Source organism: Elgaria multicarinata, chromosome 13 (genome assembly GCF_023053635.1).
Source record: "Elgaria multicarinata webbii isolate HBS135686 ecotype San Diego chromosome 13, rElgMul1.1.pri, whole genome shotgun sequence".
Taxonomy (NCBI): Eukaryota; Metazoa; Chordata; class Lepidosauria; order Squamata; family Anguidae; genus Elgaria; species Elgaria multicarinata.
The window spans coordinates 11,657,112-11,684,954 of record NC_086183.1 but is presented as its reverse complement, the minus strand read 5'-3'; the positions used below and the strand labels follow the sequence as shown (position 1 = coordinate 11,684,954).

At 45.0% G+C, this 27,843-nt stretch overlaps 1 protein-coding gene across 5 annotated transcripts; it reads right to left on the bottom strand.

Moving 5' to 3' along the window:
• Positions 1-224: 224 nt before the first annotated feature.
• Positions 225-26,857, bottom strand: PIGV (phosphatidylinositol glycan anchor biosynthesis class V). 5 transcript variants are annotated; one of them, XM_063140473.1, is made up of 6 exons: positions 26,778-26,857; positions 24,901-25,221; positions 23,362-23,422; positions 16,361-16,520; positions 6,238-7,410; positions 225-2,708 (listed from the first exon to the last, which is right to left on the bottom strand). In XM_063140473.1, exons 4-6 carry the CDS (start codon positions 16,463-16,465, stop codon positions 2,409-2,411), a joined length of 1,578 nt encoding a protein of 525 aa, XP_062996543.1. In that variant the 5' UTR covers positions 16,466-16,520; positions 23,362-23,422; positions 24,901-25,221; positions 26,778-26,857; the 3' UTR covers positions 225-2,408. The 5 variants fall into 5 exon arrangements, with proteins under 5 accessions (XP_062996543.1, XP_062996542.1, XP_062996541.1 ...); XM_063140472.1 differs by lacking the exon at positions 24,901-25,221; XM_063140471.1 differs by lacking the exons at positions 23,362-23,422; positions 24,901-25,221.
• Between the last annotated feature and the right edge of the window lie 986 nt (positions 26,858-27,843).

The following is a 27,843-nucleotide window of genomic DNA, read 5'->3' as shown; positions in this document are numbered from 1 at the left end:
TATGTTCTAATTAGAATTTGGCCATTTGCGAACATGAGACTAAGTACATCTAACTGTGCATGATTTAAATATATGTGTGTGTATGCCTCTCTGTGTGTATGCATTCTTGTATTTGGTGAAAGTTGTAACATGATACATTCCTATGAAGGCAGCTGAACTATACTCCATCCTTCAATTAAAAAATGCCTAAGGCAGCTTACAATGAATATTAAAACAAGAAAATGTAAGAGAATAAACAGTTTAATCTTTTCTTTTTATATAAACAAATGGGGACAGCAAATATAAATGGTATTTAAAAATCCCATTCTCCAAAGAGACAATAAAACAATCCCAGATTTAGCAGGCTAAATGCTTGCTGGAAATGAAAGGTGTTCACAAGATAGTGGAAAAAGCATCAGAGAAGGAGTGAAGTGGCCCACCCTAAATGGAATTCCCAACCCTAGGCACAAGATTACATGTTCTCTTGCATCCACACGAAATGCACCACAGATATTGGCAAGATGAGAAGCGCCTCTCTCGTTTATCTTAATGAGCATGCAGTTTCATATAAGAGGAGGCAGTCTTTTAGGAACCCTGGTCCTATACTATTTCAGGCTTTAAATGTAATGACCACCACTTTGAATTGGGCCCAGAAACTGACTGGAAGCCAGAAAAGTTCTTGCTAAAGTGGGGAGTCACAAGTTCTCAATAATCCGTTCAGCTCTGCTATATTCTTATGCTAGTTCAGGGGACAGCTGACCTCAGGCTTGCAGGATCTGCTTTGTTTTTAACTACAATACAGATGGGGCTGTCAGATAATGTGCAACTTGATGGCCTGCAGTGGGCAAAGGAAGCTGAGCCTGCTGCTACACAGTCCCTTGACATCAGTCAGGTTGGTAAGCCTGTTAGACTGAGCACTAAAAATAAAAGCTATGAGAAGATCGAAGCCAATGATACCAAAGCTCTAAAAAAAAGTGAGTGCTGGAAAGAAAGACAGAGATTCTTCTATCAGCCAATCAAAAAGAAATGTGGACAATTATAGTAATGGACGAATGGATACTGTAATTCTATCTGTAAACAACAAACTTCGTAATAGTAAGATAAACATTCCCAAGCCTGCATGTCCTGTTGAAGATTCTAGTTGCGTGGATTCTCTGGAGGAAATGGTGCCATTGGACAGCTACAGTTGGAAAGAGAAGTATAGTTCCCACCACTCTTACAAAACCACAGGTTGCACAACATCTTGGATAGACCTTGCTCCTCCAAGCCATGTCAATGGTCGTAATGTTTTGACCCAGGAAGTAAAACAAAAGTCTAGCGGAATGTAAAACTAGTAAAGTAGATCAGGCAGGATGGAGCTTCCTCCGGGCTCCAAGTTCCAGAACTCTGCGAGATTCTCTTATTATGGATGTTACTGAGGTGCCACCACCTCTGTTTAATTTCTTAGCTATATGCCCCAACGCTCCTGATTCTTCTTCAGTTGGCCATTCTAAGATCGTGTTATCCAGCTGCCAGAACTCTGGTCATTCATGTTTTATGCTTCTACCTGCTAAAGATCAGGGGAGCCCAGAAAGATCCTCTGCTTGCCAAAAATTTTGACAGTCTCCAAGAAAAATGATGCGAAGCTGTTAGCTTCCACCAGACACGAGAAAAAGACAGTACAAGCAACACCTGAAACACTCCCGAAAGAAAATGAGAACAAAGTACTGAAAGATTTGACCAACGCTAGCCCTGATTCATGCCGTTCCATCCCTCTAGAAGTCTCTCCAACACAGCCAAGTAGATGGGGAAAAAAGGAAGTTTCCTATGCAGAGCCCAAGATCAACAGAAAACTGAGTCGTGGTGACCCGTTTACAGTTACTGACTTCCTCAGCTCCCCTATCTATAAAACTAAAAGATAAATAAATGAAAGTCGTGACTCAGTTAATATGGAACTTATGAACGAAAGGCATCCTTGTGGTTGGAGCAGCATGGAGCATTGTAGTAATAACTGGAACTTTACCGCTCTGCTAGATTTTACAGAGTAGCACTTTCTGTTGGAAAGAAAAACTGTAAGAGAATGGAGGGAGGCAAACATTTCGGCTATTTTTTCAATGTTCACTGTTTTTAACTGTTGTAAACCACCCAGAGAGCTTCGGCTATGGGGCGGTATATAAATGTATTAAATAAATAAATAAACACAGATCTACCAACTGGAGGCAGGTGCAAGGACACACACTCATTTTGAGTACTAGAACTGAACTCACAGTCCTTCCTCACATTTTGATGTGGAGTCATTTTATTGTTCCCCTTGTTGAACCATTGGGAGCCAGGAATCCTTGCTGCTCCACTTCAGGTCACCCAGAGATCTACCAGCAGATTCCCAATCTACTTTCTGCCCACCACTACTCTCCTCAGCCAACATATATCCATATTGTTTTTTAATTGCTTTAAGTCCAAGGAAAGAAGTTACAATGAAGGACCAGCCCCAGCAGCCAATAGGAAAGTACATATCCCAGAATACACTTGGTGAGAGTGGTACACTGTCTCCAGTTGCTCAGGAGTGCCAGCACAGGGTTTTCATTCCTGCTCCAATTAGGAGAATTCCTTAATGAGTGTTTCTCGGAGTGGAGTGCTCCATGCTGTGAAGACGGACTTCCATTCTGCATCAATATTTCATTGTCATAAAGCAGACAAGCAGAGAACCAATAAAGGACTGGAGAGGAGGAACCCAAAAATCTGGTAATGACCTATTTAAAAGGAATTTAAATGAAGAGTTATTTTCCTGACCTTGTGCCTGAGACCTTTCAAAACAATTCCAACATAAGTAGCCCTCTCCCACTCCACCAACTTTTCAGTAAGCACATAATGCACACATATTAAGCAGACATACAAATTGGCATATTGGCCAGCAGTCTTGGGGCTGGGTCAGAATGTAGGTTTTCTGTTCTACCCAGAAACGGACTAGATATAGGCCCTCATTTTTCAGTGCACATAATCACATACCACTGGTTTAGTATACTGCCTTGTCAATTTGCAGTCACAGTTTCTAATCCTGCTCTCAGTAGTTAAAGCTGGTTGCTTGCTTTTTTAAAGAGCTGGTGTAGAATACCAGTTAAGAGTATCTGCTATGAGTCCAGCACTACTCAGTTTAAATTGCAACTCAGCTATTAGCTAATCAGAGGAATGTAAGATACTCTCAGCCTCAACACCTCAATCTCTGTCAAAAAGTCAGACTGCAAGTCCCTTGGGGGCAGGACTTCTTGCTCATTTAATTCATGGCACTATATAAACAAATACTACTAAATGCTTCCCATCTCCAATGTGTAAAACAGGGTAATAACATACCTTGCTGGGTTATTCTGAGGACAAACTGTAAACACATTTTGTACATTAATAGTGCTATTTATATAAAAAATGCATTCAACTGTAGGGTGGAATGCAATACAACAGCCATTTAAAAGAAAGAAATCGCTGCGGGGGAGAAATTGGCAGGTGATATGGGAGAACAAGGTGAAGAAAGATGAAGGCTTCAGATTAAATACAAAACATCCTCAAACTCTCAAGTGTTTTTATTGCAAGCACAGCTGGCCAAACAGCATGTTTGGATGACTGAGAAATTGCCCATTATTGAAGGGTAAAAAGGAGGTGGCCAACAAATTACTGAATATATTATGAATTCAATGAATTATTATTGCCATAATACAATTGTTAGTCCTTAAGGTGCTACATGACTATTTTTGCAGAAACAGGCTAAGGCCAACCTTTCTGGAAGTTGTCACTATATTTGATTTATGCAGGGGCATTAGACTCACTGTTGCCGTTTGGACTGAAGGGTGACCAAGAACACACCAACATTCCCCCTGCAGCACCATAACTCCAGATCAATAGTGGTGAGCAAGCGGTCTTACAGGGAACCTTGTCTGCTGTTTTTTATCTTCTCACTGAGGAATCACTGACCTGGCATAAGGGCAATTTGTGAGTTATTTAACCTACTGCTTGCAGAAACCTAGTGGGAGTGAGGGTGTGTGCTGTCTCTGGCTCGCTCATCGCACCCACTTTCAATTAGCAACCTACTATTGCCTTGTTCATAGACGGTTAGTGTGATGTCCAAACCCACTCTAAACAACACATCATTAACTCAACAACAACCCATGGTTGTTGTTAGGTTGGAAGTGGGGCGATCGTAGGTTGCTAACTGAAATCAGAAGTGACAACCATGATGGAGGCAGTGGACTCACTCCCACTCATGCCAGACAAGCACAGGTTGTTATTATGTGTGAACCGGCCATGTGTCCTGCTCTTGGAGATGCTCTAAATGCCCTAGGTTAAGCGTGTTCCTTGATACTATGTTTACTCCATGCCAATTCTGTAGGTAGTTTGAAACTTTGCTTCTGCCACATGCCTTTCAGCATGGATCTTCCGACATACCCCCCAACTTCTGGGAAACTGACCACCAGATTCTCAGGAGGCTTCTTCTGAGTAAGCTTTCACTACGCAAACACATAGTAACATTTGCTGCCAGTGATCTACAAGAATTCCCTACTTCTTCTTTCTTGGAACTTTCTCCCTCTTAAATCATCTTGTATCACTTCCAGGGAACAGTGGATAGCCATTGATACTTGCCATCTTTGAAGAATTCTCTTCATCTAGGAGAAAGTGAGATGTAGATTATCCCAGTAAAAACTCTTCTGGGATCCAGACAGCTGCATTCAGCTCACTTAGCAGCAGGTACTTTGGAAATACCATGTTTACTCAGAAACAAATCCCAATTCCTAAAACTGCAATCCCAACCATACTAACCCAGGAGAAACCCCCATTGAACTCCATAGATTTGCTTTTCAGTAAACATGCACATGACCAGGCTGCACACCTAATAGGAGGCATTTATCCCTCTCTAAAGGTTGTATTAGTTTCAGCTGTGCACCCACACCAAGAAAGAACACCCATCACATTTTAGACACAAGGACCAAGTTCAGGGGGATGTTTTTTTCTGATATGCAGCACAAGCTGAATTCGCACAGCACTGATTGGCTGCCTTTACGTCAAAGCTAGTCCCTCCCACACCGTTACAGGGCAGACTTTAAAGCATTTATAAAGTTTGCCCCCCACCCTAAAAAAAACCCTGAAAAAGGAAAATTGCTGAACGTTTGAGCAGATAACCATACAAGAGTTTGAAAAGCCAGAACAAAATGGAGACTCTAAAGCATTTGGAGCTGGGGGATACATCCTCAGTCCAGAGTCTGGTGCCTGTGCTCTTTGAGAATGAAGGGCAGGGATCAGAGCTCACCTTGCAGCAAAACAGCGCACGGGCACTCCTGTTGCCATGTACATCTCTACATGGCCCTGCCCAAGGCCAGCATACTCAGACTTAAAAGCAGGGAAATGCACCATTTCCACAGGGCAACCTGGTCCTTCACCCAGTTCCACTGCCATTCTTAGAGATACAAGGTTCTCTCTGCTACACAGTTCAAATTCAGCTGCTCTTACTAAAATATTATTTCTCTTATTGGCAAGAGTAAACAACTGTTTTTATTTTATTAGAGACTTTTACATATTTGAACATAGCAATCCCTTACTCCTTGTTTCTCCAGGCTGTGTTTCTAGTTCCTTTTTAAAAAAATTATTCCTGCCAGTAGTTAACCCAAAGCTAGATTAACTGCACAGTGGCAGAGAATGTAAGAACTCAATTTATATTGAGTCAGACTAGCCCAGAATGGTTTACACTGGTTGGCAGCAGCACCCCCAGGGTTTCACGCAGAAGTATTTTCCATCACTTGCTACCTGATCCTTTTTTTACCTGGAGATTTCAGGGACTGTACGTGGGTCCTTCTGCATGCCAAGCATGTATTCAACCACAACCTATGGTCTCTAACATATTCTATATACTAGTATATATTCTTCGTATATATGGCTCCTCAGGTTTTATCTCCACTTAAGGGATGTCAGTTTAACAGAGCTGGGAAAGCCTGAAGTTTCTTGATATCACACATTACATTTTTAGGTGTTTTTATAACATCTCTTAAGATGTACACCTTTTTAAGATGTCATGTAAATGAAACAAGTATAAACAGGTACTACACTTGGTTAGAAGCTGGGAGCGGCTGCAACTCACTGCTCAGTGTTAGGCGCTACATATTGTGGTCCTCAGGAGCAGCGTTCACGATCTGATGCTGCCAGTCAAGACAGACAATAATGTGCTATATACACCTTTGCTCAGGTGCCATTAAGCTGCCATCACTATTTGCCCTTCCCCCAGGAAGAATCTGGCAGACTCACCTGTACATGCATGCAAAACGTCCCAAACACCAACAGAGCTGTTGCATGGACCATGTAAACAAATGCACCCGGAGAGGAAAAACCAGCAGCCGGCTTGTCAGAATCTTCACCTTGCATCCCTCCAGTCTTTCTTCTCAGCAGGCCGAGCATTAGGCAGTGCCAAGGGTTTGCAGTGAAGTACCACCAGGCCGCCCATGAGCCCAGCACAATGGCAGGCGCAGCTAGTAGGAAGTTGGGGATCTGTTTGAGCTCAAAGTACCTGAGGAAGCCGACGTTCCAGTAAGCATCTTGAATATAGGTGTAGAGCACAGGAAGGTCCCAGGAGCACCATGGGGATTCCTCACCATCTGAGGTGGCTACACGATACCCCTTATCTACAGCCAGCTTCAACAGTGGCTCTGGCACAGCATGTACTGGGCTCGCGTTGGGATTGCAGAATCTAAGGTAGGCAAAAAACTGAAACAGAGCAAAAGGTAGGAAAACAGAGGCTACCATGACCACCAGAGACACTGCCCAGTTTAGGAATTGAGCTAAGTTCTGCAGCGGCCTTACCCCAGTTCCTGTCCTTGCCTGGAGCTGGGAGGCGAAGTGTTTCATCTCCGAATAGAGGAGAAATCCAGCATTGATTAGTCCATTGGAGCGCACGCCGGTGGCTAACGAGAAGAGGAGGGTGCTGGCCCAACGTTGCTTTTTCTCTAGCTGCCACATGGCAGCAAACACTAAGAGAGCAAACATGCTTTCTGAATAAGCAGCTGTCATAAAGACATTAGCGGGAGTGAGGCAGAAGAGGACGGCTGACAGGAAGGCCTTCTTGCGGCACTGCAGGACCACACAGCTGAGCTCATACAGAGTCCAAGATGCCAAGACAGAGAAGAGGCCATTGAGCAGAGCTGCAGAGAGGAGCAGGCGGCTCCGGAGACACAGGAAGCCACTCAAGGGCCACAGGGCCGTTTCTGCTGCCACTCGCAGGCTCAGGGGAAACAGGGGGAAGAAGGCGCAGTTGTGCTCATACACATAGCCGTGCTCGGCTATGAACAGGAAGTGCTCGGCATCCCACCGTGACAGGCCTCCCAGGAGCCATTCCAAAAGCCCATCGCAGAACCCAGACTCGGACAAGCGGGGTGGAGAGAAGGCGTCTGCAACGTGATCAGGGATCAGGAAGTTGAAAAGGGCCTGGGTGGGGGAGAAGAAAAGGGCAACTAAGCTAAGACCTTGTTCCTCATCCTCCCACAAACAAGATGGAAGACGTGAAAGTGAACCTTCCATCATGTGCAGCAATAAGCAGGAACGTAGTGCAACATGGAGCAGCACATTAAGCGATCTATTGTGTATGGTAGCCTTTCCCAGACTGGTGTCCTCCAGATGTGCTGGACTTCAACCCCCATCATCTTCAGGCAGCCCAACACATCTGGAGGCACCAGGTTGGGGAAGTCTGGCACATGGTGTGGTTGGAGCATTACAAGGCATGAAACATTTCATATGAACCTGGGAAGACCCACCTTTTGTTTTTATTGTTTGAAGGCTTGTTTCAAGTTGTTACACACCACCTTGATGACTTTTTAGCAGATAAAAGCAGTGTAATATAAATAGTAATAACTAAAATGAAATAAAAAAAGCTCTGCAGAGCCGTGGAACATGCTGGGTGGCCTTGCAGAAGTCTGTTGCTTGGCTTAAACTGTCTCACAAGATTAAGAACCTAAGAAGAGCTGGGTTGGGTGGACCAAAATCCATCTAGTCCCTGTGTCCCTGTGTAATGTGCTGTTGTCGTGCTGTTCAGAATATGATAAAACAATGTACAGAGTGAGATGGAAAAACTGAATTGGCAGCAAAAACTCTTGAATTGCCCGTCAGTGGCATCCTGATGGCAACTGTGTGGTCTGTAGCCCAGTGTACAGTGAATTATTATCTAATTCATGCATTGACACTCCTTACTTGATGGCTACAATTCAAAAGATGAGTTGCATGTGTGAAACTACCATCACAGATCAAACTCCATGGACAGAGCCTTGCTTCACCTCAAATAGAGGCTGCTTCCAGACAAGGTGTTTAGTGTCCAATTGCACTGCTTCAGCTAGATGGCTTCTGGAAACCCTACAAGCCAGGTCTGATGGCAACAGAATTGCCACCCTCTTATCCCCCAGCAACTGATACTTGATGGCATACAGCCTATGAACATGGAAGCTCCAATTAGCTATCAGGGCCAACAGCCACTGATAGAGATCCCTTACTCCATTAATTGTCCAATCTCCTTTTCAAAGCTATCTAAGCTTAGGGTTGTTTGGGCGAGGGAGAGATAAATGAGAAATTGGTTTATTGCACTCTTACTTTATTCTCTGGGTAATTCTGGAGCACAGCTGACTCATCTGCTTCTTTGTAGCAGATTGACTCAGTGTACATTAAAAGCTGAGATACTGGACAAGGGCCGTTCCACTGCTACCTTATATTTCCATGCATTACATCCCCCTGTATTTCAAACTCTCTGTGCTTGCCAGAAGCAAGCTACTTAATGGGTGTATCCTCTCCACTGCATATGATTGATAAGACACTCAGTTGGATTTAAACATCTTACCAAAAAGGGGGTGATTCACAAAGGTAATTGCTGATCACTTGGTAATTTGCAGATGAATGTGTCCATATTTCTTCTACTTGGAATTATTGTGGGTGCTTCCAGACAGCGGGCTTCAAGCGCTAACACCAAAAAGGATTTGTGCAGCTATTCTGTCTTTTTTGCCTTAACAATTTTTCTTTTGGTAAGAAAAATGTTGGAAGCAGTGGGAAAACATGGCAGGGCTAAAAATGGAAGATGTTATTGTCTGGAAAAGGAAAGGAAAGGAAAGGAAAGGAACCTCTCGTGCAAGCACTGAGTCATTACTGACTCTTGGAGGGACGCCAGCTTTCGCTGACGTTTTCTTGGCAGGCCTTATAGCGGGGTGGTTTACCGTTGCCTTCCCCGGCCGTTATTACCTTTCCCCCAGCTCGCTGGGTACTCATTTTACCGACCTCGGGAGGCTGGAAGGCTGAGTCGACCCAAGCCGGCTGCCTGAGAACCAGCTTCCGCTGGGATCGAACTCAGGCCGTGGGAAGAGTTTTGGCTGCAGAAACTGCTGCTTTACCACTCTGCACCACACGAGGCTCATTTATTGTCTGGACTTCCCATTAAATGCTATGAATGAAGCAGTGCAATTGGACACTAAACACCTTGTCTGGAAGCAGCCTCTATTTGAGATGAAGCAAGGCTCTGTCCATGGAGTTTGATCTGTGATGGTAGTTTCACACATGCAACTCATCTTTTGAATTGTAGCCATCAAGTAAGGAGTGTCAATGCATGAATTAGATAATAATGCACTGTACACTGGGCTACAGACCACACAGTTGCCATCAGGATGCCACTGACGGGCAATTCAAGAGTTTTTGCTGCCAATTCAGTTTTTCCATCTCACTCTGTACATTGTTTTATCATATTCTGAACAGCATGACAACAGCACATTACAGGCTCAAGAATTGCCCAGGATACTACCGAATTTCTTCAATTCTAAGACACACTTTTTTCCCCATATAAACATCTCTAAAAACGGGATGCGTCTTAGAATCGCGGGTGAGTCTTAGGGTTTTTTTCTGTTGGTGGTACTGAAATTAATGTGCGTCTTACAATCGATGGCGTCTTACAATCAAAGAAATATGGTATCTGTGTCCTGAAATGCAGGGCATCTCAACCAGGTAGTGAGCCAAGCTGCCTCTGTGCACCTCCTCCAATAATGCCAATCATGGCACTCTCTCTACAACAGGGGTGTCGAAAATCTTTCAGCCCAAGAGCTGAATATGGCTGGGGGCACAGAGGGGTGAGGCCAAAATACCAACATACGTTAGCTTACAGTTCTTATGGCCAGTAACTCAGCTTTAGGAGAGGCATGGCAACCTTTTAGAATTGGGGGGGGGGGGGGAACACACACACAAACACCGGGAAACCACCTAACTATCAGTGGTCAGGAAAAATGATAATGACCATCCAGGGAATTCCAGAGAGCCGGAGAACCCCAAGTGGGCCAGATGTAGCCCATGGGCCTGAGGTTAGACACCCTTGCTCTATAGTTGAGGCAGGCGTTCGTGGAGCTACGGCACCCTAAGAGGTGGCTTAGTGTGCCGCTATGATTGCATCGACCCCGGCTATGGAAAGATGGCCCCAATCCACGTGGGATGTACTTGTAGATGTTCTGCCCAGGTTTTGGATGATGAAGCACTGAAAAAACTGTTTTTAGAAACATCTCTCGTCTTTAGGGCAAAATCTGCAATAGGGGAAGCCTTTGCTTTTGCCACCAATGCTATCTTCTTACTGTCCTGTAGCCCTGCTCAGTGGGACTGCAAATATGATGAATAAGACTCATGTAAGAGGGGAAAGGTTAAGCACACATTAGCTTGGAATCCTTGCAACAAGGTTTTAGCCACTGCACCAGCCTTCCTCCAACATGAGGCCTTCCAGATGTATTAACTGCAACTCCCATAATGCCCAGCCAATGACCGATTGGGAATTATGGGTGTTGCAGTCCAAAGCATCGGGACGGCACCAGGTTAAGGAAGGGTGCATTACATTGCCCCAGCTCTCCCGTATGCTGAGGCTAAGGTGCTCTGGAAAAAACAAACGAGGAAGCACTCCTTTGAGTCTGCTGCGTACACCTGGTTAATCAGATGGTAAAAAGAAGAGTAGGCCAAAGGCTACAATGTTTAATATGTGCCAAGATATGTTGCCAAATTTTTTAAAAACCAATCAATTCACTGTGCGGACATAAGACTCAAAATGTCAAACCAAACCTTTGTGCGTTCAAACTGATGTGTTGGAACAAGAAATGGGAGAGCCACTGCATCTAATGAAATTAAACCTAATACAGGCAGTTGTACTCTTATAATAAAACCTTTGCTTGGTGGTGATGACTGCTTGGCTGGCCAGACGGTTTGGAACTACAAGTTCAATCGCAGCTTTTAAAGCTCAGCTAAAAACTTTTCTTTTTCCTTAAGCTTTTAAAACTTGATTTTGCTCTGACTTTTATACTGCCTGTTTGGTGCATTCTCTTCCCCTCCTTATTGTTTTATTATGATTTTATTAGAATGTAAGCCTATGAGGCAGGGTCTTGCTATTTATTGTTTTACTCTGCACAGCACCATGTACATTGATGGTGCTACATAAATAAATAAATAAATAAATAAATAATACAATTCCTCTCACCCTGCAGTGGCTGACTCATACCCAGGCAGAGCAATGCAGGACCATAAGGAGTTCTCCTTATGGCAGCGTCGCGTCCAGTAGTGTCCAGCATTAGAACTTCCATATGGATCTAACACAGATCTCAGGTACGGCCCCTATAGTGGCTGTCATAAGGGACGTCCCAAACTCTCTTAAACTTGCCTCACTGACACGGAAAACCTACCCAGGAGCAAACCTCGTTGAATACCATGGACCTACTTCCAAGTAAACACCATGTAAATAAACTACAGACTTTGGCCAACTTATGGTGAGATTTGGCTGAAAAGTGGTACAACAAAGGGATATGGGAAGCTGCCTTCTATCAGGTCAGGTTAATCATCCATCTAGCCCAATATTGCCTACTCCGCCTAGTAGTGGCTCTCCAGTGTTTCAAGCAGAGAAGGTCTTTCCCACCTCTTGCTACCTGATCCTGTGACCTGGAGATGGCAGGGATTGTGCCTGGGACCTTCAACACGCAAAGCAGGTGCTCTGCCACAGTGTTACAGCCCCTCCCCCCCCCCATGCAGAAATGCCTAAAATTACAAATAAATACATAAATCACTGGCCCAGGAAAACCACCTAGGACTAACTTCAAGAGCCCCATAGGAATCCAAAAAAATTCGGGGTGGGGGCAGGCACAAGAAAGAGTTATGCATAGTGTGGAGGAATTGGAGAGAGACTCGAGGCCAACCAATAACAGTGGAACTGGCAGGAGATTTGTGATGGACAAAATGAAGCACCTCTTCCCACCATGCACAATTAAGTTGTGGACTGTGGCTTTAAAAGAGGATTAGGCAAATTCATGGAGTTGGAGGAGGAGGAGGCCTATCAGCAGCTATCAGCTCTATATGGAACCTCCAGCTTCAGGGGCTGTCTGCCACTGAATACCATTGCTGCAGGGCAAACACCAGGGGAGGGCTGTTACGTGCTGGCATGCTTCCCAGAGGCATCTGGTTTGCCACTGTGGCACCTGGGATGGGGGACTAGTTGGACTTCTGCTGTGATCCATCAGGCGTCTTCTTAAGCCTTTGAGATGTACCAGTGCAAGACTCCCTCTCCTGCTCCCAGCCTAGTTCCCTGCAGGTCTTAGTGCAGATTCCCTTTCCTCCTTTCTTCTTGTATCTTAGTCCACTCTTGGATAAATTCCTGGAGGCAAAGGCTATCAATGGCAACCAGCCCTGATGATTGTGTGCTATCTCCAGTATTCGAGGCAGTACACCAGTTGCTGGGGAACATGGGTGGGAGGGCGCTGTTGCACCATGTCCTGCCTTGTTGGTCCCTGGCCGATGGCTGGTTGGCCACTGTGTGAACAGAGTGCTGGACTAGATGGACCTTTGGTCTGATCCAGCAGGGCACGTCTTACGTTCTTACCGAAAATAATCCTTAGCAATGACTTACCTTGCCTCTGATTTATCCTGATTTTCTCGCCCCAAACTGCTATGAATTCCTGACACCTATTCATCCCGTTTGCTTTAGCCTGGACGAACGCCTACAGGCTTCATTCCAGCTTTGGTCTGAGACACCTCCAAACGCTTCTGAGCTTTGATACAAGTGTAGACTCATTTTTACTCTGCTAATGATGCAGGATAGCTGGCTTTCTTGCTGCTATCACAGCAGGCAAATTAGGAACAACATTCCCTCTGGCATAAAAGCAGCGTTACTGGTTCACGGCTTGGATTCAGTCGAGAGCTTATGAGAAATAGTGGTGTATATCCTTAGCAAAATGTGCAAGATGCTCCCTTATTGGGGCCTCCCTTGCTGTGGTGGTGAAACTATGTTACATTTAAATAAGGAATTTAAATGACAAATGCCTGTTGAGTAGAGAAATAGCTCATGCAGCTAGTTTGGTATTCTTCTAGACACCAGGAGCAGCTGAGGAAAAGAAAAACCTGCCCTCCTTCAGAAAGTTTGCATGGAATCTGATCCCTAGACACGAATATGGATGATTGAGAAGCTCCAATTTTGTTTGTGTTGTTTTAAGTATGCGGTCCTCATGATAATTGAGGAAAGACATTTGAAAGTATATAGACTTTACTTCCCAAATTATTGTGAGGGGGGCATGCTCTCATGCTGAAACAGGACCACTAAAGCTTTCTGTGCATCCAAACTACCCTTTCACAGAAGAGGCTTCCTGCTGCGTCTCTGCTTCACTGCTCTTCCCTTGCCTCCTTTTAATCAGCCTCTAGGAAGATAGAAAGCTGCCTTATATGGAGTCAGATCATTGGTCTATGCAGCCCAGGCATTCTCAACGCTGATTGGCAGCAGCTATCCCGGATTTCAGCCGGATTTTTTTCTGGCCACCTGGAGTTGACGGGGAGCAAACCTGGGACCTTCTTCATTCAAAGCATGTCCTTCACCACTGAGTTAGAGCCACTCCCTTACGCTAGAGCCTGTGCGGGGGCACATAATTCTTCCCAATCTCTGCATTTGGAACTCTCAATAAGTCCTGATACAGAGAGGCAACAGAATTCCCTACCCACAAAGGAGACTGCCAATCGTCCATTTGCATGGGTCAGTGCTCTGGACTTGCCTCCTTCCATCCAGGACTACAAGACTGGGTGTGGACTCCACTAAGGCCAAGCCTTTTTAACTCATACACTTTCCATAAGTAAACCTTTTGGGATGTTAAGAAATGAAGTGTGCCTTGGGTGCCCAGCATTTGGAAAAATCAGACCATTTCTTAGACAATACCTATGAAATGGTCAGGTGCCAGAGATCATGACCTGGGGACACTGGCAACACGATACCTTGTCCCCTGGTGTCACCAAGGAACCCATCAAGGAGAGGGAGCTTTCAGACTTATCTCTGATGTGCTGCAGTGCCCTGTAATGGTCAGATATGGTACTAGGCTTTTCTTAGCCCAGCCAAACCAGGTGACCTGGGGAACCAAGAGGGACCTAGTTTGCCCTCTGTAAGGGCTATTCCATGCTTAGTTCCTCAGTCAGAGCAACTGTTCTGTGAGCAAAGGTGTTAAACTGTCTTACTTTTAGCCCCCTCCAGAACATAACCCCCAGATGGTCTTAAGACCACTCACATCACCTGCCTTTGACCCCTGGATTCTTTTTGGCCTGCTCCATACCCAGACCATGGCCTGGATGAACTACACCATTGGTCCCTGACCTTGCTGGGCACTGGCATAAATATCCCAGTGTTCAAGGAGCAGATCACCTGTACTTTGTATGGCTATTCATTCCACTCTCAGAGCCTCCAGTCTTTTATCCTCTGTCTGGGGGGAAATGTGTACGCCCAGCTCAGGAGCACACATTTATCAACCAAGGTCATGCAAAAAACATAAGAACATTTGCATTGGTTTCACAGTTTAACACAACCATAGGGTTTGAATTTTCTTGGCCCAGGATTCACATATTTTGATGCACACCAGAGGGTCCTTCACATACTGCATTTATATGTATTTTTTTAAAGTCAACCAAACTAGGAAGCCCCCTGCCCCCTTTCTTCATCAGGAGTTTAAAAGTAGACTTGAAAAATGAGGATTCTCAATGTGATTCATCCACTTTGGATAGAATCTCATTTAATCCATGCCACAGTACAATATACACATGAATTGGAAGATGACTTGAACAAAATGAATGAGGGAAGTATTTACCATGTCCAGATTTAAATTAATGACTATTTCTGTATTGGGTAGTCGATATAGAAAGTTCCATATAATTTTAGGTGTTGATTCTCAACCAGGCTGAAAAGCTCTAATGTTATCTCTTTGATTGTTCTCTCTCTCATAGGAACCTGCCTCATACCAGGTCATACAATTTAAGAATGTAAGAAGTGCTCTGGTAGATCAGACCAAAGGCCTTCCCAGTCCAGCACTCTGTTCTCACAGTGGCCAACCAGACACCCTTGTGAAGCCCACAAGCAGAACGCGGGGGCAAGAACATCTATCTTCCCACTCACGTTCTCCAACAACAGGTGCCTCCGATCTTGAAGGCAGTATATAGACATCATAACTAATAGCCATTGACACCCTTTATCCTCTGAAGAATTTGTCTAATCCCCCTTTACAACCATCTAAGTCGGTGGCTAACACCATATCTTGTGGAAGCAAATTCCACTATTTAACTACATGCTGTGTTAAGAAGTACTTCCTTTTTGTCTGTCTTTAATCTCCCCCTGCCCCACCTCCCCAATGCAGCTTCGCTGGCTTCGCTTTTACAGTTTGCACATACTGGGTTGCCATTTTCACCGAGCGACCCCACCACAACCCTAGGATCTCTTTCATGATCAGCGACTGCCAGCTCAGACCCCAAGAGCATATACATGAAGCTATTTATTTATTTATTTGTACCCTGCCTTTCTACCCAAAAATGGCATTCAAGTTAGGATCTTTTTGTCCCACCAAGCAATGCTTTACACTCATTTACACTGAACTGCACTTGCCATTTTAATCCCCATTCAACTATTTTGGAAAGATGCTTTTGGAGTCCTTCACAATCCACTTTTCTTTTTGTTTTTAGAACCCTGAATAACTTGGTGTCATCGGCAAACTAGGTTGCCTCATTGCCCAACCCTAACTCCTATGAAGAAGTTAAAAAGCACCAGTCCCAACACAGATCCTTGGGAGACCCTACTTCTTACATCCATCCACCCTAGTATGGTCTCCTCTGGATGGCAACAGATCTCTGGGCTCTTTCCCATCATCTGCTACCTGACCCTTTAGCCTGAAGATGCCAGGGAGTTTAGTCTAGGAACTTCTACAGACAAGGCATGTACACTAACACCGAGCTATGGCCTCTCTCAATGCACGGCAGATTATTTTCTTCCTGAAATGAACCTGATATTTAATGCCAATGATGGGCCATCATGAATTGGGCACAGAGGAATTGTATTTCAGTAACTGTAATCATCTGCACCTGGTGTTTGGGGACTTGCCTGGAGAAGAAGCGTGATGGCTCTGCAAAGCACCGCAAACCAAACCACTTCTCGGCAACGGGGGTCCTTTCCACTCCTCAGCGGCATCCGGACCTGGGAGGCCATCAAATGGGATACTGCTGCCTTCTGTGCAGGGAATTCCACAGAGCGATTTCGAAACCTGAAATCAGATCACAAGCTTGTGCCACATTTGTAAACGACAAGCACGTAATGGTTCGAAGACTCACTTGCCAAAATAAGAGAGCTGGTGTGGTGCAGTGCTCAGAGCGATGGGCTAGGACTAAGGAGACCCCGATTCAAAGCGGCCGTAAAAATTCAATGGCTGACGTTGAGCCAATCAGTCTCTCAGCCCAGCCTACCCCACAGGGTTGTCGCAAGGATAAAATGGGAGGGAGAACCATCCATACTGCTTGGAGCTCTTCGGAAGAAAGGCTGGATACAAATGTACTGAATGAACTCTGGACTGCACTACTTTAGACTGTAGGCAGTGTTGTATTTTGAATGAAAAGATACTCCCAATGTAAAACTAGTTCCTGCATGTAGTATTCTTAAGCCCATGGCCAGTGTGGTATAGTGGTCAGAGTAGGCGTTGGCAACATGGTGTCCACGGGCACCAATGCACCCCCAACCATTTTTCTTGGTGCCTGCCAAGGTACCCTACACCTGCCACATATTCCCCCACACACGCACAAAAGACATTTGGCTCTGAAAAAGATTTCTTTGGTTTCAGACTATTGTTTCAAGGAGTTGTTTAGTGCGTTGGAGCTCAGACCCCACCTCGACCTTGTACCTTTTGGGAAAGCTACTTGTCCTTTGCCATGCCTCCCATGGCAGCCATTTTGTGGTGGTGCCTAGGGCAGTTTCCCAAAGTGCCAATGGTCTGAAAAGGTTGCTTACCCTGGATCAGATTCTTGTATCAGGACTCAGGGGATGCAAGTTCCCCATCTCTCAGCCTAGGCTACCTCACAGCGTTGTTGTGAGGATAAAATGGGAGAGAATGAGGTACACCATCCAGAGCTTCTTGGAAGGCAGATTATGTCTAATAAATATACACCCGAGGTCTCAAACTATAGTCTGTGAAGAGATTAATTATTGCAGAGAGAGCCGGTGTAGTGGCTACTGTTGGACTGGGAGTCGGGAGATCCGGGTTCTAGTCCCCACTCAGCCATGGAAGCCCACTGGGTGACTTTGGGCCAGTCACAGACTTTCAGCCTAATCTACCTCACAGGGTTGTTGTTGTGAGGATAAAATGAGAGGAAGAGGATTATGTATGCTGCTCTGGGTTCCTTGGAGAAAAAAGGTGGGATATAAATGTAATGTAATAATAATAATGAAATACGTATCAAATGATGGGAACGGGCAGGGAAACGTGGCCATAGAAGCAGGGCTGCCCAGTCTCCCTTCCTCTTGCTCCTGCTCCTTTGTCTCTCCATCGTTTGGGACTCTCAACTTAGTCCCAGGTCCCCCAGGTCTTGGGCTATATTTCACTGTAATGCCTGCGGTTCAGTTCTCTAAGCCCACATTCATCCCTAAGCTGTTCCATCTAGGCCTGAAACACATCAGTCTTTGCTCCTCTCCTTAGCACGAGGGGCACTGGTTGCTAGGCATACAAGCAGCTCTAAGGGCAGAGTGGGGAATACTGGTGTCCGAGGGTGATCTGGCTCTCATCTACAAGGATCCCAAAGGAGTGTGTGCAGTATGCAGCTGTGTGTAGACTGCAGAGACACTCTGCACAGACACACACACACCTTTCCTGGGGCTGTTGCATCATACAAGTCCACCCTCTATATATATCCTACCCATCATAATGGGAAGTTGGCAGAGACATGTTGTCTAGTCGCCCCACTGACAACAACAAGGCACACCCTAAGGGTTAAGTAGAACCCCTCAGCCTGTTATCACAGAATATCGAACACGCTTGTCCTTGCACTGTACGGACAACCAAGCATTTCTCTGGAGTGGATGCACAGAAAGACGTAGAAAATCACTGTGTTTAAAAACAAAATGAAGCAAACCCTCATGCAGATTTAAGCCTAGCAAATGCCTCTGGTTTTCTAGCCAGGTCTCTGGTGCCAAGAACAAACTACTCCTCTTCTTTCTACCTCACCCATATTTTTATTCTTCTGTTAATAAGAGCCTGGAAACCCATAAGCCAAATGACAGGATTTTTAAAAATCCTTTAAAATGAGGAAAGAAATGAAATGGTTTTAAAGCACTGCACTGCAGACTGGCTACCACCAGGGGGCAGTAAGCACTCACTGTGCTGGTACCTCTCCCACACCTTGCACTACTGTGGCCATCAAATTATAGGCATAAGACAAGATTCCTAGATAAAATCCATGGCAGAGTACACAGTGCTACAACGGAATTTACCGTATTACTGTAGATTAAAATAGAGATACTCCAGAGTAAAAATCACTTGGAATTTCATTCTCAGCAAACTTCTGCTAATATGATTTACATTATTCTCTCCCCCATTTCTTTTGACTTAGAAAAATAAATTATTATTTCTTCTATACCACTCCATCGCCGAAGCTCTGGGCAGTTTACAAAAGAAATTTAGTTTGTTTCCCCTAATTTTCCAGCCACCTTCATTTTCTCAACACAAAACTGTCCCCCACCCTCTTCTTCTTTTCATACAGCCTCTACAGAGACGGTGGTTCAAAAGTGTTTTCCAATTCAAATATACATGCAGCATGTTTAAACAGAAATTTTTTTTAGTGGTCTGAGGTTAAGCTTCATTAGAACAAAACAAAAGAACTCCTGGAAGATTTAACTTGGTTTACCATTTGGGAGACAAGTTTCCTTTTCCTCAAAGCATTTGGGCTGGGTTGAAGAGCCTGCTGTGCTTTTATAAAAGCTGCGGGTTGCAGATCTGTATGGGTTCTCATATATATATATATATATATATATATATATATATATGAATGATTTGTGTTGTGACATTGGTTTTTTGTTTTGCTTTTGCGTGTTTAGTGTGGCTGCTTTGGCTGCCCTAAAGCCCAGCAAGGCAGGACATTAATTTAAAAAGATAGTATTGACATCTTCATTGAAGGCATGGCTCTGGGCTCCTCTCCCATTGGAGGCGAGGTAGGTGGCTACCAGGGATAGGGTCTTCATCTGTGGAATACCCTTCTCCATCCATTCATCTGGCACCATATTCAATTGGTTTTTAAGCCCCAGGAAAAACCTGCTTTGTTTTTCTGGGTTTTAATGGCCTCTATTGCAGTCCTGGTTTTACTACTGCTTTTAACTGCTGTTGGTTAGATTTCATTGTATTGGTTATTGATATTTTTAATTATATATTAAATTATCTTATGAGCTATCTTAAGAGTTGAAGATTGAAAGGTAGGGTAAAACATTTAAAATGAACAAAAATAAAATTAAAAAGAGCGAAGCCAAAACATCAGTTTTAGCTTTCCAAATTCTGAGCTATTCATTAGATTCTCCTGGGCTTTAGGCGCTACATATGCCTGCTCAGAAGTAAGGCATAATGAGTTCAATGAGACTTACTCTCATGTAAGTGAAGATAGGATTGTAGCCTAAATTGAGGTTCAAAACAGCTTGAACAACAACATACAACAACATGGCCTAATTCTCCATTTCCTTGCATTGGTTTTTTTTAGACATCGTAATATTTATTTATTTAAACAAATATCCCTCCATAAATGAAGAACTGCTTTTCCCTGCTTTGGAAGTGGTGAAAAATAGCTTTGCCTTAATTCCAATAGATGCTGTTATGATCTTACTGTGATATATAATAAGATTCGAAGCAAAGAGATGAGATCCAGCCAATAAATCCTTACACTAATATCACTAATCGTTGTCAAAATGCTAATATTGCTAAACTAAGGATGTACCACCCTGCCTGCTTCATGCTCCCCATTACATTCTCTTTGAGGTACAATTCAAGGATCATCTCTAACTGACATCACTTCAGTGCAATCACTCAGACTGACCACTGGCAACTTTTGCTATTGTTTATCACTTATTTTGTGTGGGTGGGGGGGATAAGCCTGCTTCTCAGCAGTGCCCCCCTGAAGCACTTCTTTTGTATCTGTATTGTACTTTTAATTTGCAAAGTGTTTTTATCCTATTATTCCCATGTTACAGATGGAGAACTGAGGCCAAAACCAGTTTTCCCAAAGCATACATCAGCCTTGATCCAAAGAATCAGTAACACCGTGGCTTCCTGAAGCCGATTATTATGGCCTGTAATAAATAACACAGAGCAACAGCACAAAGTGTTTGCGGTTAGTTTTCAACTGTCAATTTTTCAATTTTTCACTGTCTAGCTCCTTCCTATCTTTCCTCTCTCATCTCACACTATTCCCTCGCTCGTGCTCTTCGCTCCTCTGATGCCATGTTTCTCACCTGCCCAAGGGTCTCTACTTCCCTTGCTCGGCTTCGTCCATTTTCTTCTGCTGCCCCTTACGCCTGGAACGCTCTTCCAGAACATTTGAGAACTACAAGTTCAATCACAGCTTTTAAAGCTCAGCTAAAAACTTTTCTTTTTCCTAAAGCTTTTAAACCTTGATTTTGTTCTGACTTTATACTGCTAGTTTTACCCTACCCTGTGCCTGTTTGGTGCATTCTCTTCCCCTCCTTATTGTTTTATTATGATTTTATTAGAATGTAAGCCTATGCGGCAGGGTCTTGCTATTTACTGTTTTACTCTGTACAGCACCATGTACATTGATGGTGCTATATAAATAAATAATAACAACAATAATAATGATGATGTCAGGCAAAGGCTGCCATCCGACTATCACTCAGCCAGTGCCCACAGTGTTTGTTATGCTTGTACACAATGAAACAGGCCCTGGAACCTCCAGTGTTGGCATGATTATATTAATTCTTATGGCTGGTGGCCAAATCAAAGCTGGGTGGCAGCAGGTAACTACTTCCAAAATATGGAGTATTTTAGCATCATGACTGCTTTGCCAAAGGGAGCTCACCTTGATATGCTGTTGAATGCAAATTAGTGACAAAACATTGGAAAAAGACAGCCTATCTATCTAGGCTGTCTAGGCTAAAGATGGCAAATCTAATTGGGTAAAAGAGCAGATTCACACAAGTAACCCAGAGTTTATCCCCCACCAAAAGGGGACTTCTTCCTGCTCTCTCATGTAGTTACATATATGGATCCCCAAAAACATTTTCTTTTTTTAAAAAAGTGCTTTGTGCTAAAAGAAGCAATGGTCTATCTAGCTCTGCTTACAGCAAGTGGAAGAAGCGTACAAACGGATTCAGGCAGAGGCCCTTCATAAGTGTGAGGCCCTAAGGTCTTTTAACAGAGCACCTGGGACCTGATCTATAAAATACATGCACTTCACCTCTTGAACTATAACCACCACTCAAGTGTGGAAACATGAGAACACTGGCAACCATTATGGACTGAGGTTAAAGGCTGAGGACAATTAAATCTTCAAAGACAAATGCAAACAGTAGGGAAGGGGTACTTTAAGAGCTAACAGAAGAATCCAAATTCCTCTCCTACCCTCCAATATCAAAGTTGTTTCATGGACTTCTTTTTGCATTTTGCATCAATTTCTACTTCTATTAAAACTCCCACTGTTCCAGATTGTGTATCTTCCTTTGATTCCTCTCATACCCACTCTTCTCATTCCCCCCATCTATATAAGCTCACCCCCACTCACCCCGTCACTTTATTCCTGGCCTCATGTCTCGTGTGCTTTCTCTATGCTGCCCCCTAGGCTTGGAACAGCCTCAGTTCATTGTTGTTTTCCCACCTCACCCCCTTTGCAGTTCCTCATAAAAACCCAGTTCTTTAGCAAAGCCTTTCTTGAACAACCATCTTACCTGTATTTTCACCACTAAGTATGAGGACAGATTCATATTTTAAGAACGGCAAAAATAGCTTGATGGTGCCATCACTGCCCTCTGAATAAATGTACCTTTTTTTTTCTTTTGCTGAAGCATACTTTGAAAAAACCAATACATCTGAAGGTTTTCAGAATGGTTAAATCTGAACCAAGGAAAAGCTGTCTATGGTGGGTGTCTTTTTGCTAGTGCCCATGCCATCACCAACGCCCAGCTACTCAAATTTCCCACAGTAGCTTTTTAAAATGTTTGACCGAAGGGCCAACCTTAATACTCATATGCACCACTTCCAAACCTTTTTTAGAAGGGTAGGTTGGACAATATTCTTTTAAAAGGGTACTTGGGGCAGGACATATTGGATTCAGGGCACAATCCTTGTGATTGCGCCCTTGTTGATCGGAAACCCCAAACTCAGAGGCGTCCGATCATCCAATGTAGGGCAGGAGGTGCAGCGGAGGCAATCTCTGCCTCCCTGTCCTCTCACCCTGCTAAAAAGCCCATCTAGTGAGGGCACCTCAGAGGGAAAGGTAAGGAGGCTAGAAGAGGCTCAGGATAACTCATATCCTGGCCTTTCTAATTTACTCCCCTCTCCTTGGAACACCCTCTTTCCCCCTCCTCCAAGGCCACTTTTCTGAGCTCAGAGAGCAGCCAGCGTAGTTCTTTCCGCACCAGCTGTGAGGGAGCAGGGAAAGAGGGACGGATCTCCTACTCTTCCTTAGGAGGTCGGGTGCTGTCTCCAACCTCAGAAAGGGGAATGCAAACAATCCTATGGTCCCTGGGATGCTCGACCACAGGATTGCTCTCTCCATGTTTTACTTACTGGTATCTATGCCTGTAACACAAACTGTGATACTGGGTTTATACTGTAGATGAAGGCGCTGTGACCAGGGATCACCCTCAGAAATCTCCATCCGCGTTCATCCTGATTTTCCCAAACTACATCTCCACTACTCATTTCTAAAGCCCCAACTCCCCACCACTGTCCTTTATATTAAAATGTAGATTGTGAGGTACCCGAGCAGAGACACTTTTGCATTGTGTCTGGAACAAACAGGAGTTTTTAAAAATGGGTGCAGATTAACAAAGCCAAGCAAACTGTTTTCCTGTAAAGATGAAATACAAAAAAGACTGTATTTTAGGTGGGGAAAGGCATTTACCTGTGAAAGGCATTGATTTACTTAATTTTTTCTCTATTTGATCCAGCCAAGCAACTGCTATCTATAGGGGAAAGGCACAACAAAGCACACAGGTTGGAAAAAATAGTTTTTGAAACTACATAAAATGGGAGAGTCTAAAGGGAAAAGTTGTAGCTAATATGGCAATATTTAAAAGCTACATAAACTCTGCCTGGATCTAGCTGAGAGCCACCACCCCCCGCCTTCTGCTACCAACTGTCACTGCTGAAGCCATCAGAGCGAAAGGAAGCAGCAGCCAGGCACCTCTCCATCATGCCTGGATCTGTATGAGGCTGTTAGAGGGGGGGAAAAGCAGCTGCTGAACTTTGCAACTAAAGAATCTAGTGCCTAAACTTGCCTTCCCCCCACTCCCTCCCAATCCCCTTTCCTTCTATGCCGTTTTTTTTTTTTAATTGTAAGCCTGTGAGCAGGGACTGTCTTAAGAAATATTTTTGTAAACCGCCTTGAAAGCCTTTTTTTGGCTAAACAGCAGGATAAAAATGCAATAATAAACTGAATGGTTGAAGAGTTGCTATTTTAGTCACCTGAGAGTCTATGACAACTGACTTGCCTTGTACACAGCAGTCTTATCTGCCATATTTATGCCAATGTCTGATTTTCAAAAAGGGTATCAGCAAACATTCAGAAGGCCTGTAGTGAACATAGCATGTAAGCACTGCAGATTCTAGCCTTCCTTTTACATACATATATGTGGCAAAGCATTAGTTATTGTGTAATGTGACTTAATTGCGTGATGGGTCGACATCTCTCCAGAACCAATTACTCTCAGATGGGATATGGCAGCCTGACCCTATATGTGTTTACACAGCAGTAAGTCCCACTGAGTTCAGAATTATTATTATTATTATTATTATTAATTGCATTTTTATACCGCCCAATAGCCGAAGCTCCCTGGGCGGTTCACAAAAACTAAAACAATTCAAAGTGTAAAACAAACAGTATAAAAACATGATATAAAATACACATTAAAATGAATTATAACATACCATGCATGACTAAAACATCCTGAAAACATTCTAAAATTTCACTGGATAGGCCTGCCGGAATAGATGTCTTTATTGCTTTTTTAAATTCTAAAAGACTGTCAAGTTGACGAATCTCCTCCGGCAGGCTATTCCACAGTCTGGGAGCAGCAGAAGAGAAGGTCCTCTGGGTAACAGTTATTAATCTAGTTTTTGCTAGCTGAAGTGGATTCTTCCCAGAGGACCTGAGTATGTGGGGCGGATTGTACGGGAGAAGGCGATCCCGCAGGTAGCCTGGACCCAAACCATGTAGGGCTTTAAAGGTAATAACCAACACTTTGTACTTCGCCCGGAAACTAATCGGCAGCCAGTGAAGAGATTTTAAAACTGGTGTAATGTGGCCACCCCTAGGTGTACCAGTGACCAGCCTGGCTGCGATATTTTGGACTAATTGAAGTTTCCGGACTAGGCACAGAGGTAGCCCCATGTAGAGCGCATTACAGAAGTCAAGCCTCAAAGTTACCAGTGCGTGCACTACCGTCTTTAGGTCTTCCAACTCTAGGAAGGGACGCAGCTGGCGTATCAGCTGAAGCAGATAGTAGGCACTCCTGGCCGTCGCATCTATCTGGGCTGTCATTTGGAGCGACGGATCCAGAAGCACCCCCAATCTGCGAACAGTCTTTCAGGGGGAGTGTAACCCCATCCAGAACCGGTTGACACACCTCCAAACCTAGGTTGTGGCCTTTGGCAGCGAGCACCTCCGTCTTGTCTGGATTCAGCTTCAGTTTGTTTTTCCTCATCCAGCCCATTACCGCCTCCAAGCATTCATTCAGAGGAGACACACTATCCTTAGCTGACGCTGTTATTGAAGGCATAGAGAAATATATTTGGGTGTCATCAGCATACTGATAGCACCCCGCCCCATGCCTCCAGATGATCTCTCCCAGCGGTTTCATGTAAATATTAAATAGCATTGGAGAAAGGATGGCACCTTGTGGTACACCGCACAGCAGCTCCTTTTTTGAGGAGCAGCTATCCCCAAGTATCACCATCTGGAACCTGCCCGAGAGGTAGGACTGGAACCACCGAAGGACAGCGCCTCCAATTCCCAATCCCCTCAGGCGATCCAGAAGGATACCATGGTCAATGGTATCGAAAGCCGCTGAGAGGTCCAAGAGTACCAGCAGGGACACACTCCCCCTGTCAATACTCAGGCATAGATCATGTCTCTAGTAAGCCTGCATTGGATTGCAGCCATAGGCCAGTTAGCTTTCTAGCCTAAAATGTCATTTTACTATAGGAACCGGTTGCTGCAAAGGGAGGTGCCACAGCGATTTGCTTGCATAAGGTCCTATGTTCAGGCTTAAGCAACCCTAGTTAAAAGAGCATCAGGTGATGAGAAAAAAACCCTGCTTGCGATCCTGGAGAACAGCTGTTACAATACTAATATATGGATTGCTATTCAGAAATAAAGCATGCGCTTTATTTGTACAACGTCAAGATTCAATCCCTCGCATATCTTAAAAGTATCTCAAAGAGGGCTGCAAAACACTTTTGCGTGAGGCTTTGTGGGAGTTGCTGCTGCCAGTCAGAGCAGATAGTGCTAGACTAGATGGATAAAGGCTCTGATTAAAACCAAACGAACACAGGGAGCTGCCTTATACCAGGTCTGGCTGTTTGCCCATCTGGTCCAGCACCATCTCCTCTCAGGGTCTCAGGCAGGGGACTTGCCCATCTCCTGCTACTTAACCCTTTTTAACCAGATGAACCAGGGCCTTTTGCATGCAAATCATTCATTTGTTATCACTGAGCTACAACCCCTCCTTGCCTGCATGTGTACTTGCTTAGTCCCACTTCTTCTTCATGAAGCTCAGGACAGTAGTATACATCCCCCCCTTCTTATTATCCTCCCTTGTAATACGGACTAGGCTGAGACAAGACGAACTGGCCAAACTCACACAACAAACTTCATAGCTGAGCAAGGATTTGAACTTGCCTGGGCCATAAAACTCGCAGGGTGAACTTGGGTCAGTCATGTTCTCTCAGCTTAACCCACCCCGCAGGGCTGTTGTGAAGATAGAAGGGGCGGCCCCCTTCACGCATCCTGAGCTCTTGAGAGGAAAGGTGGGATAACCCTAGTCCAAGGCTCCCAAGTACTACGCCACACACCTCGGCTAGGAAAAGGGCCCAGGGCCAGGAGAGCAACAGCGTGGGGTTTGAGCGCTGGGAGGGAAACCGGGCAGGCGGGCGGGCCTCTCCCTGTGGGCAGCAAGAAGGGAGCCCATAGGACAAGCGGCAGCCAATGGGATAAGCCCTTATAGGAAGGCGCTTATGGGGCGAGCTTGTCAGGGGAGGGTCTCGGAGTCAGCCCCCTCTCCGTCGTTGACGGGAGTCCCAAGCCGCCGCCTCCTTCACCTGAGCGCTCAGCGCAGGGACTTCGACTCCCTCTCACACCACAGCCTCGGCTTGCTCCATTTCCGGCCGGCGGCGAACAACTTCCGTTGGCAAAGGGCCCTTGGCGCCTGCGCAGTAACGCGAGGCAACCGCCCTTCCGGCGTTGGAACATCGACGGGATCATAGACACGGTGGCGTGGAGGGGTGGGGAAAGGCTCGAGTGGCTGCGCCAAGGCCCATTTGCGTCCTCCTCCGCTCATGACCTCCGCTCTAGCTTCTCCTCCTTTCTGTCCGCTCGCCTCTCCAGCGCGACTTTCCTGTCAGAACGCGCCGGCCTCCCGCTCTCGGGCTATGAGGGGAGGTGGAAGAGAAGGAGGCCTGTGCGAGGCTTGTCCTGAGGGAGGGAGGGAGGGAGGGAGGGAGGCGCACAGGTGCCGCCGCCTGCTCTTGGGGTTTTGCCCGGGCGACGGTGGCTGCCTTTGTCCCCCTCAGGCTTTCCTTTCCGTCGCCTCTTTCCCCGAACACGGCGGAGCCCCATGGCCCCTCACCGTCTCTGGGGCTTTGCCTCGGCCGGACTCGTCTCCTCCCTTCTCTCCCCCCCCCCCCTAAATTCGGTCTCAAGAGCAGTGAGGAAAGCGCACAGGGGCCTGAGGAAGTAAGAAAAAAAGCTGAGAAAAAACATTATTTTTATTTGTATCCCGCCTTTCCCCCAATACCGGGACTCAAGTCGGCTTTACAAAGTTAAAAGATATACTATTAAAGCATAGGAATAGACACAGGTTAAAATATAATTAAACCAGCTGTATTATTAAAACATTTTTAAAAATTAAAAGACAAATAAAAAAAACTCACCCAGCACTTTAACAGAGGTCCAGACTATTCCCAAAGGCCTGCCAGGAAAAAAAAAAGATTTTGCCTACCTGCAGAAACATCGCAAAGAAGCCAAGAGAAAAGGTGGGGTGGGGGTTAAGCTGAGAAAGAAACCTGAGGTAAAGAGACATAAGGGGAGAAAAGCTAGAATTGGAGGTTGGGTTGGCGGAGAGAAAAGCAACCAGAGAAAACCTGTTAGAGGGAAAACAGCCAGAGA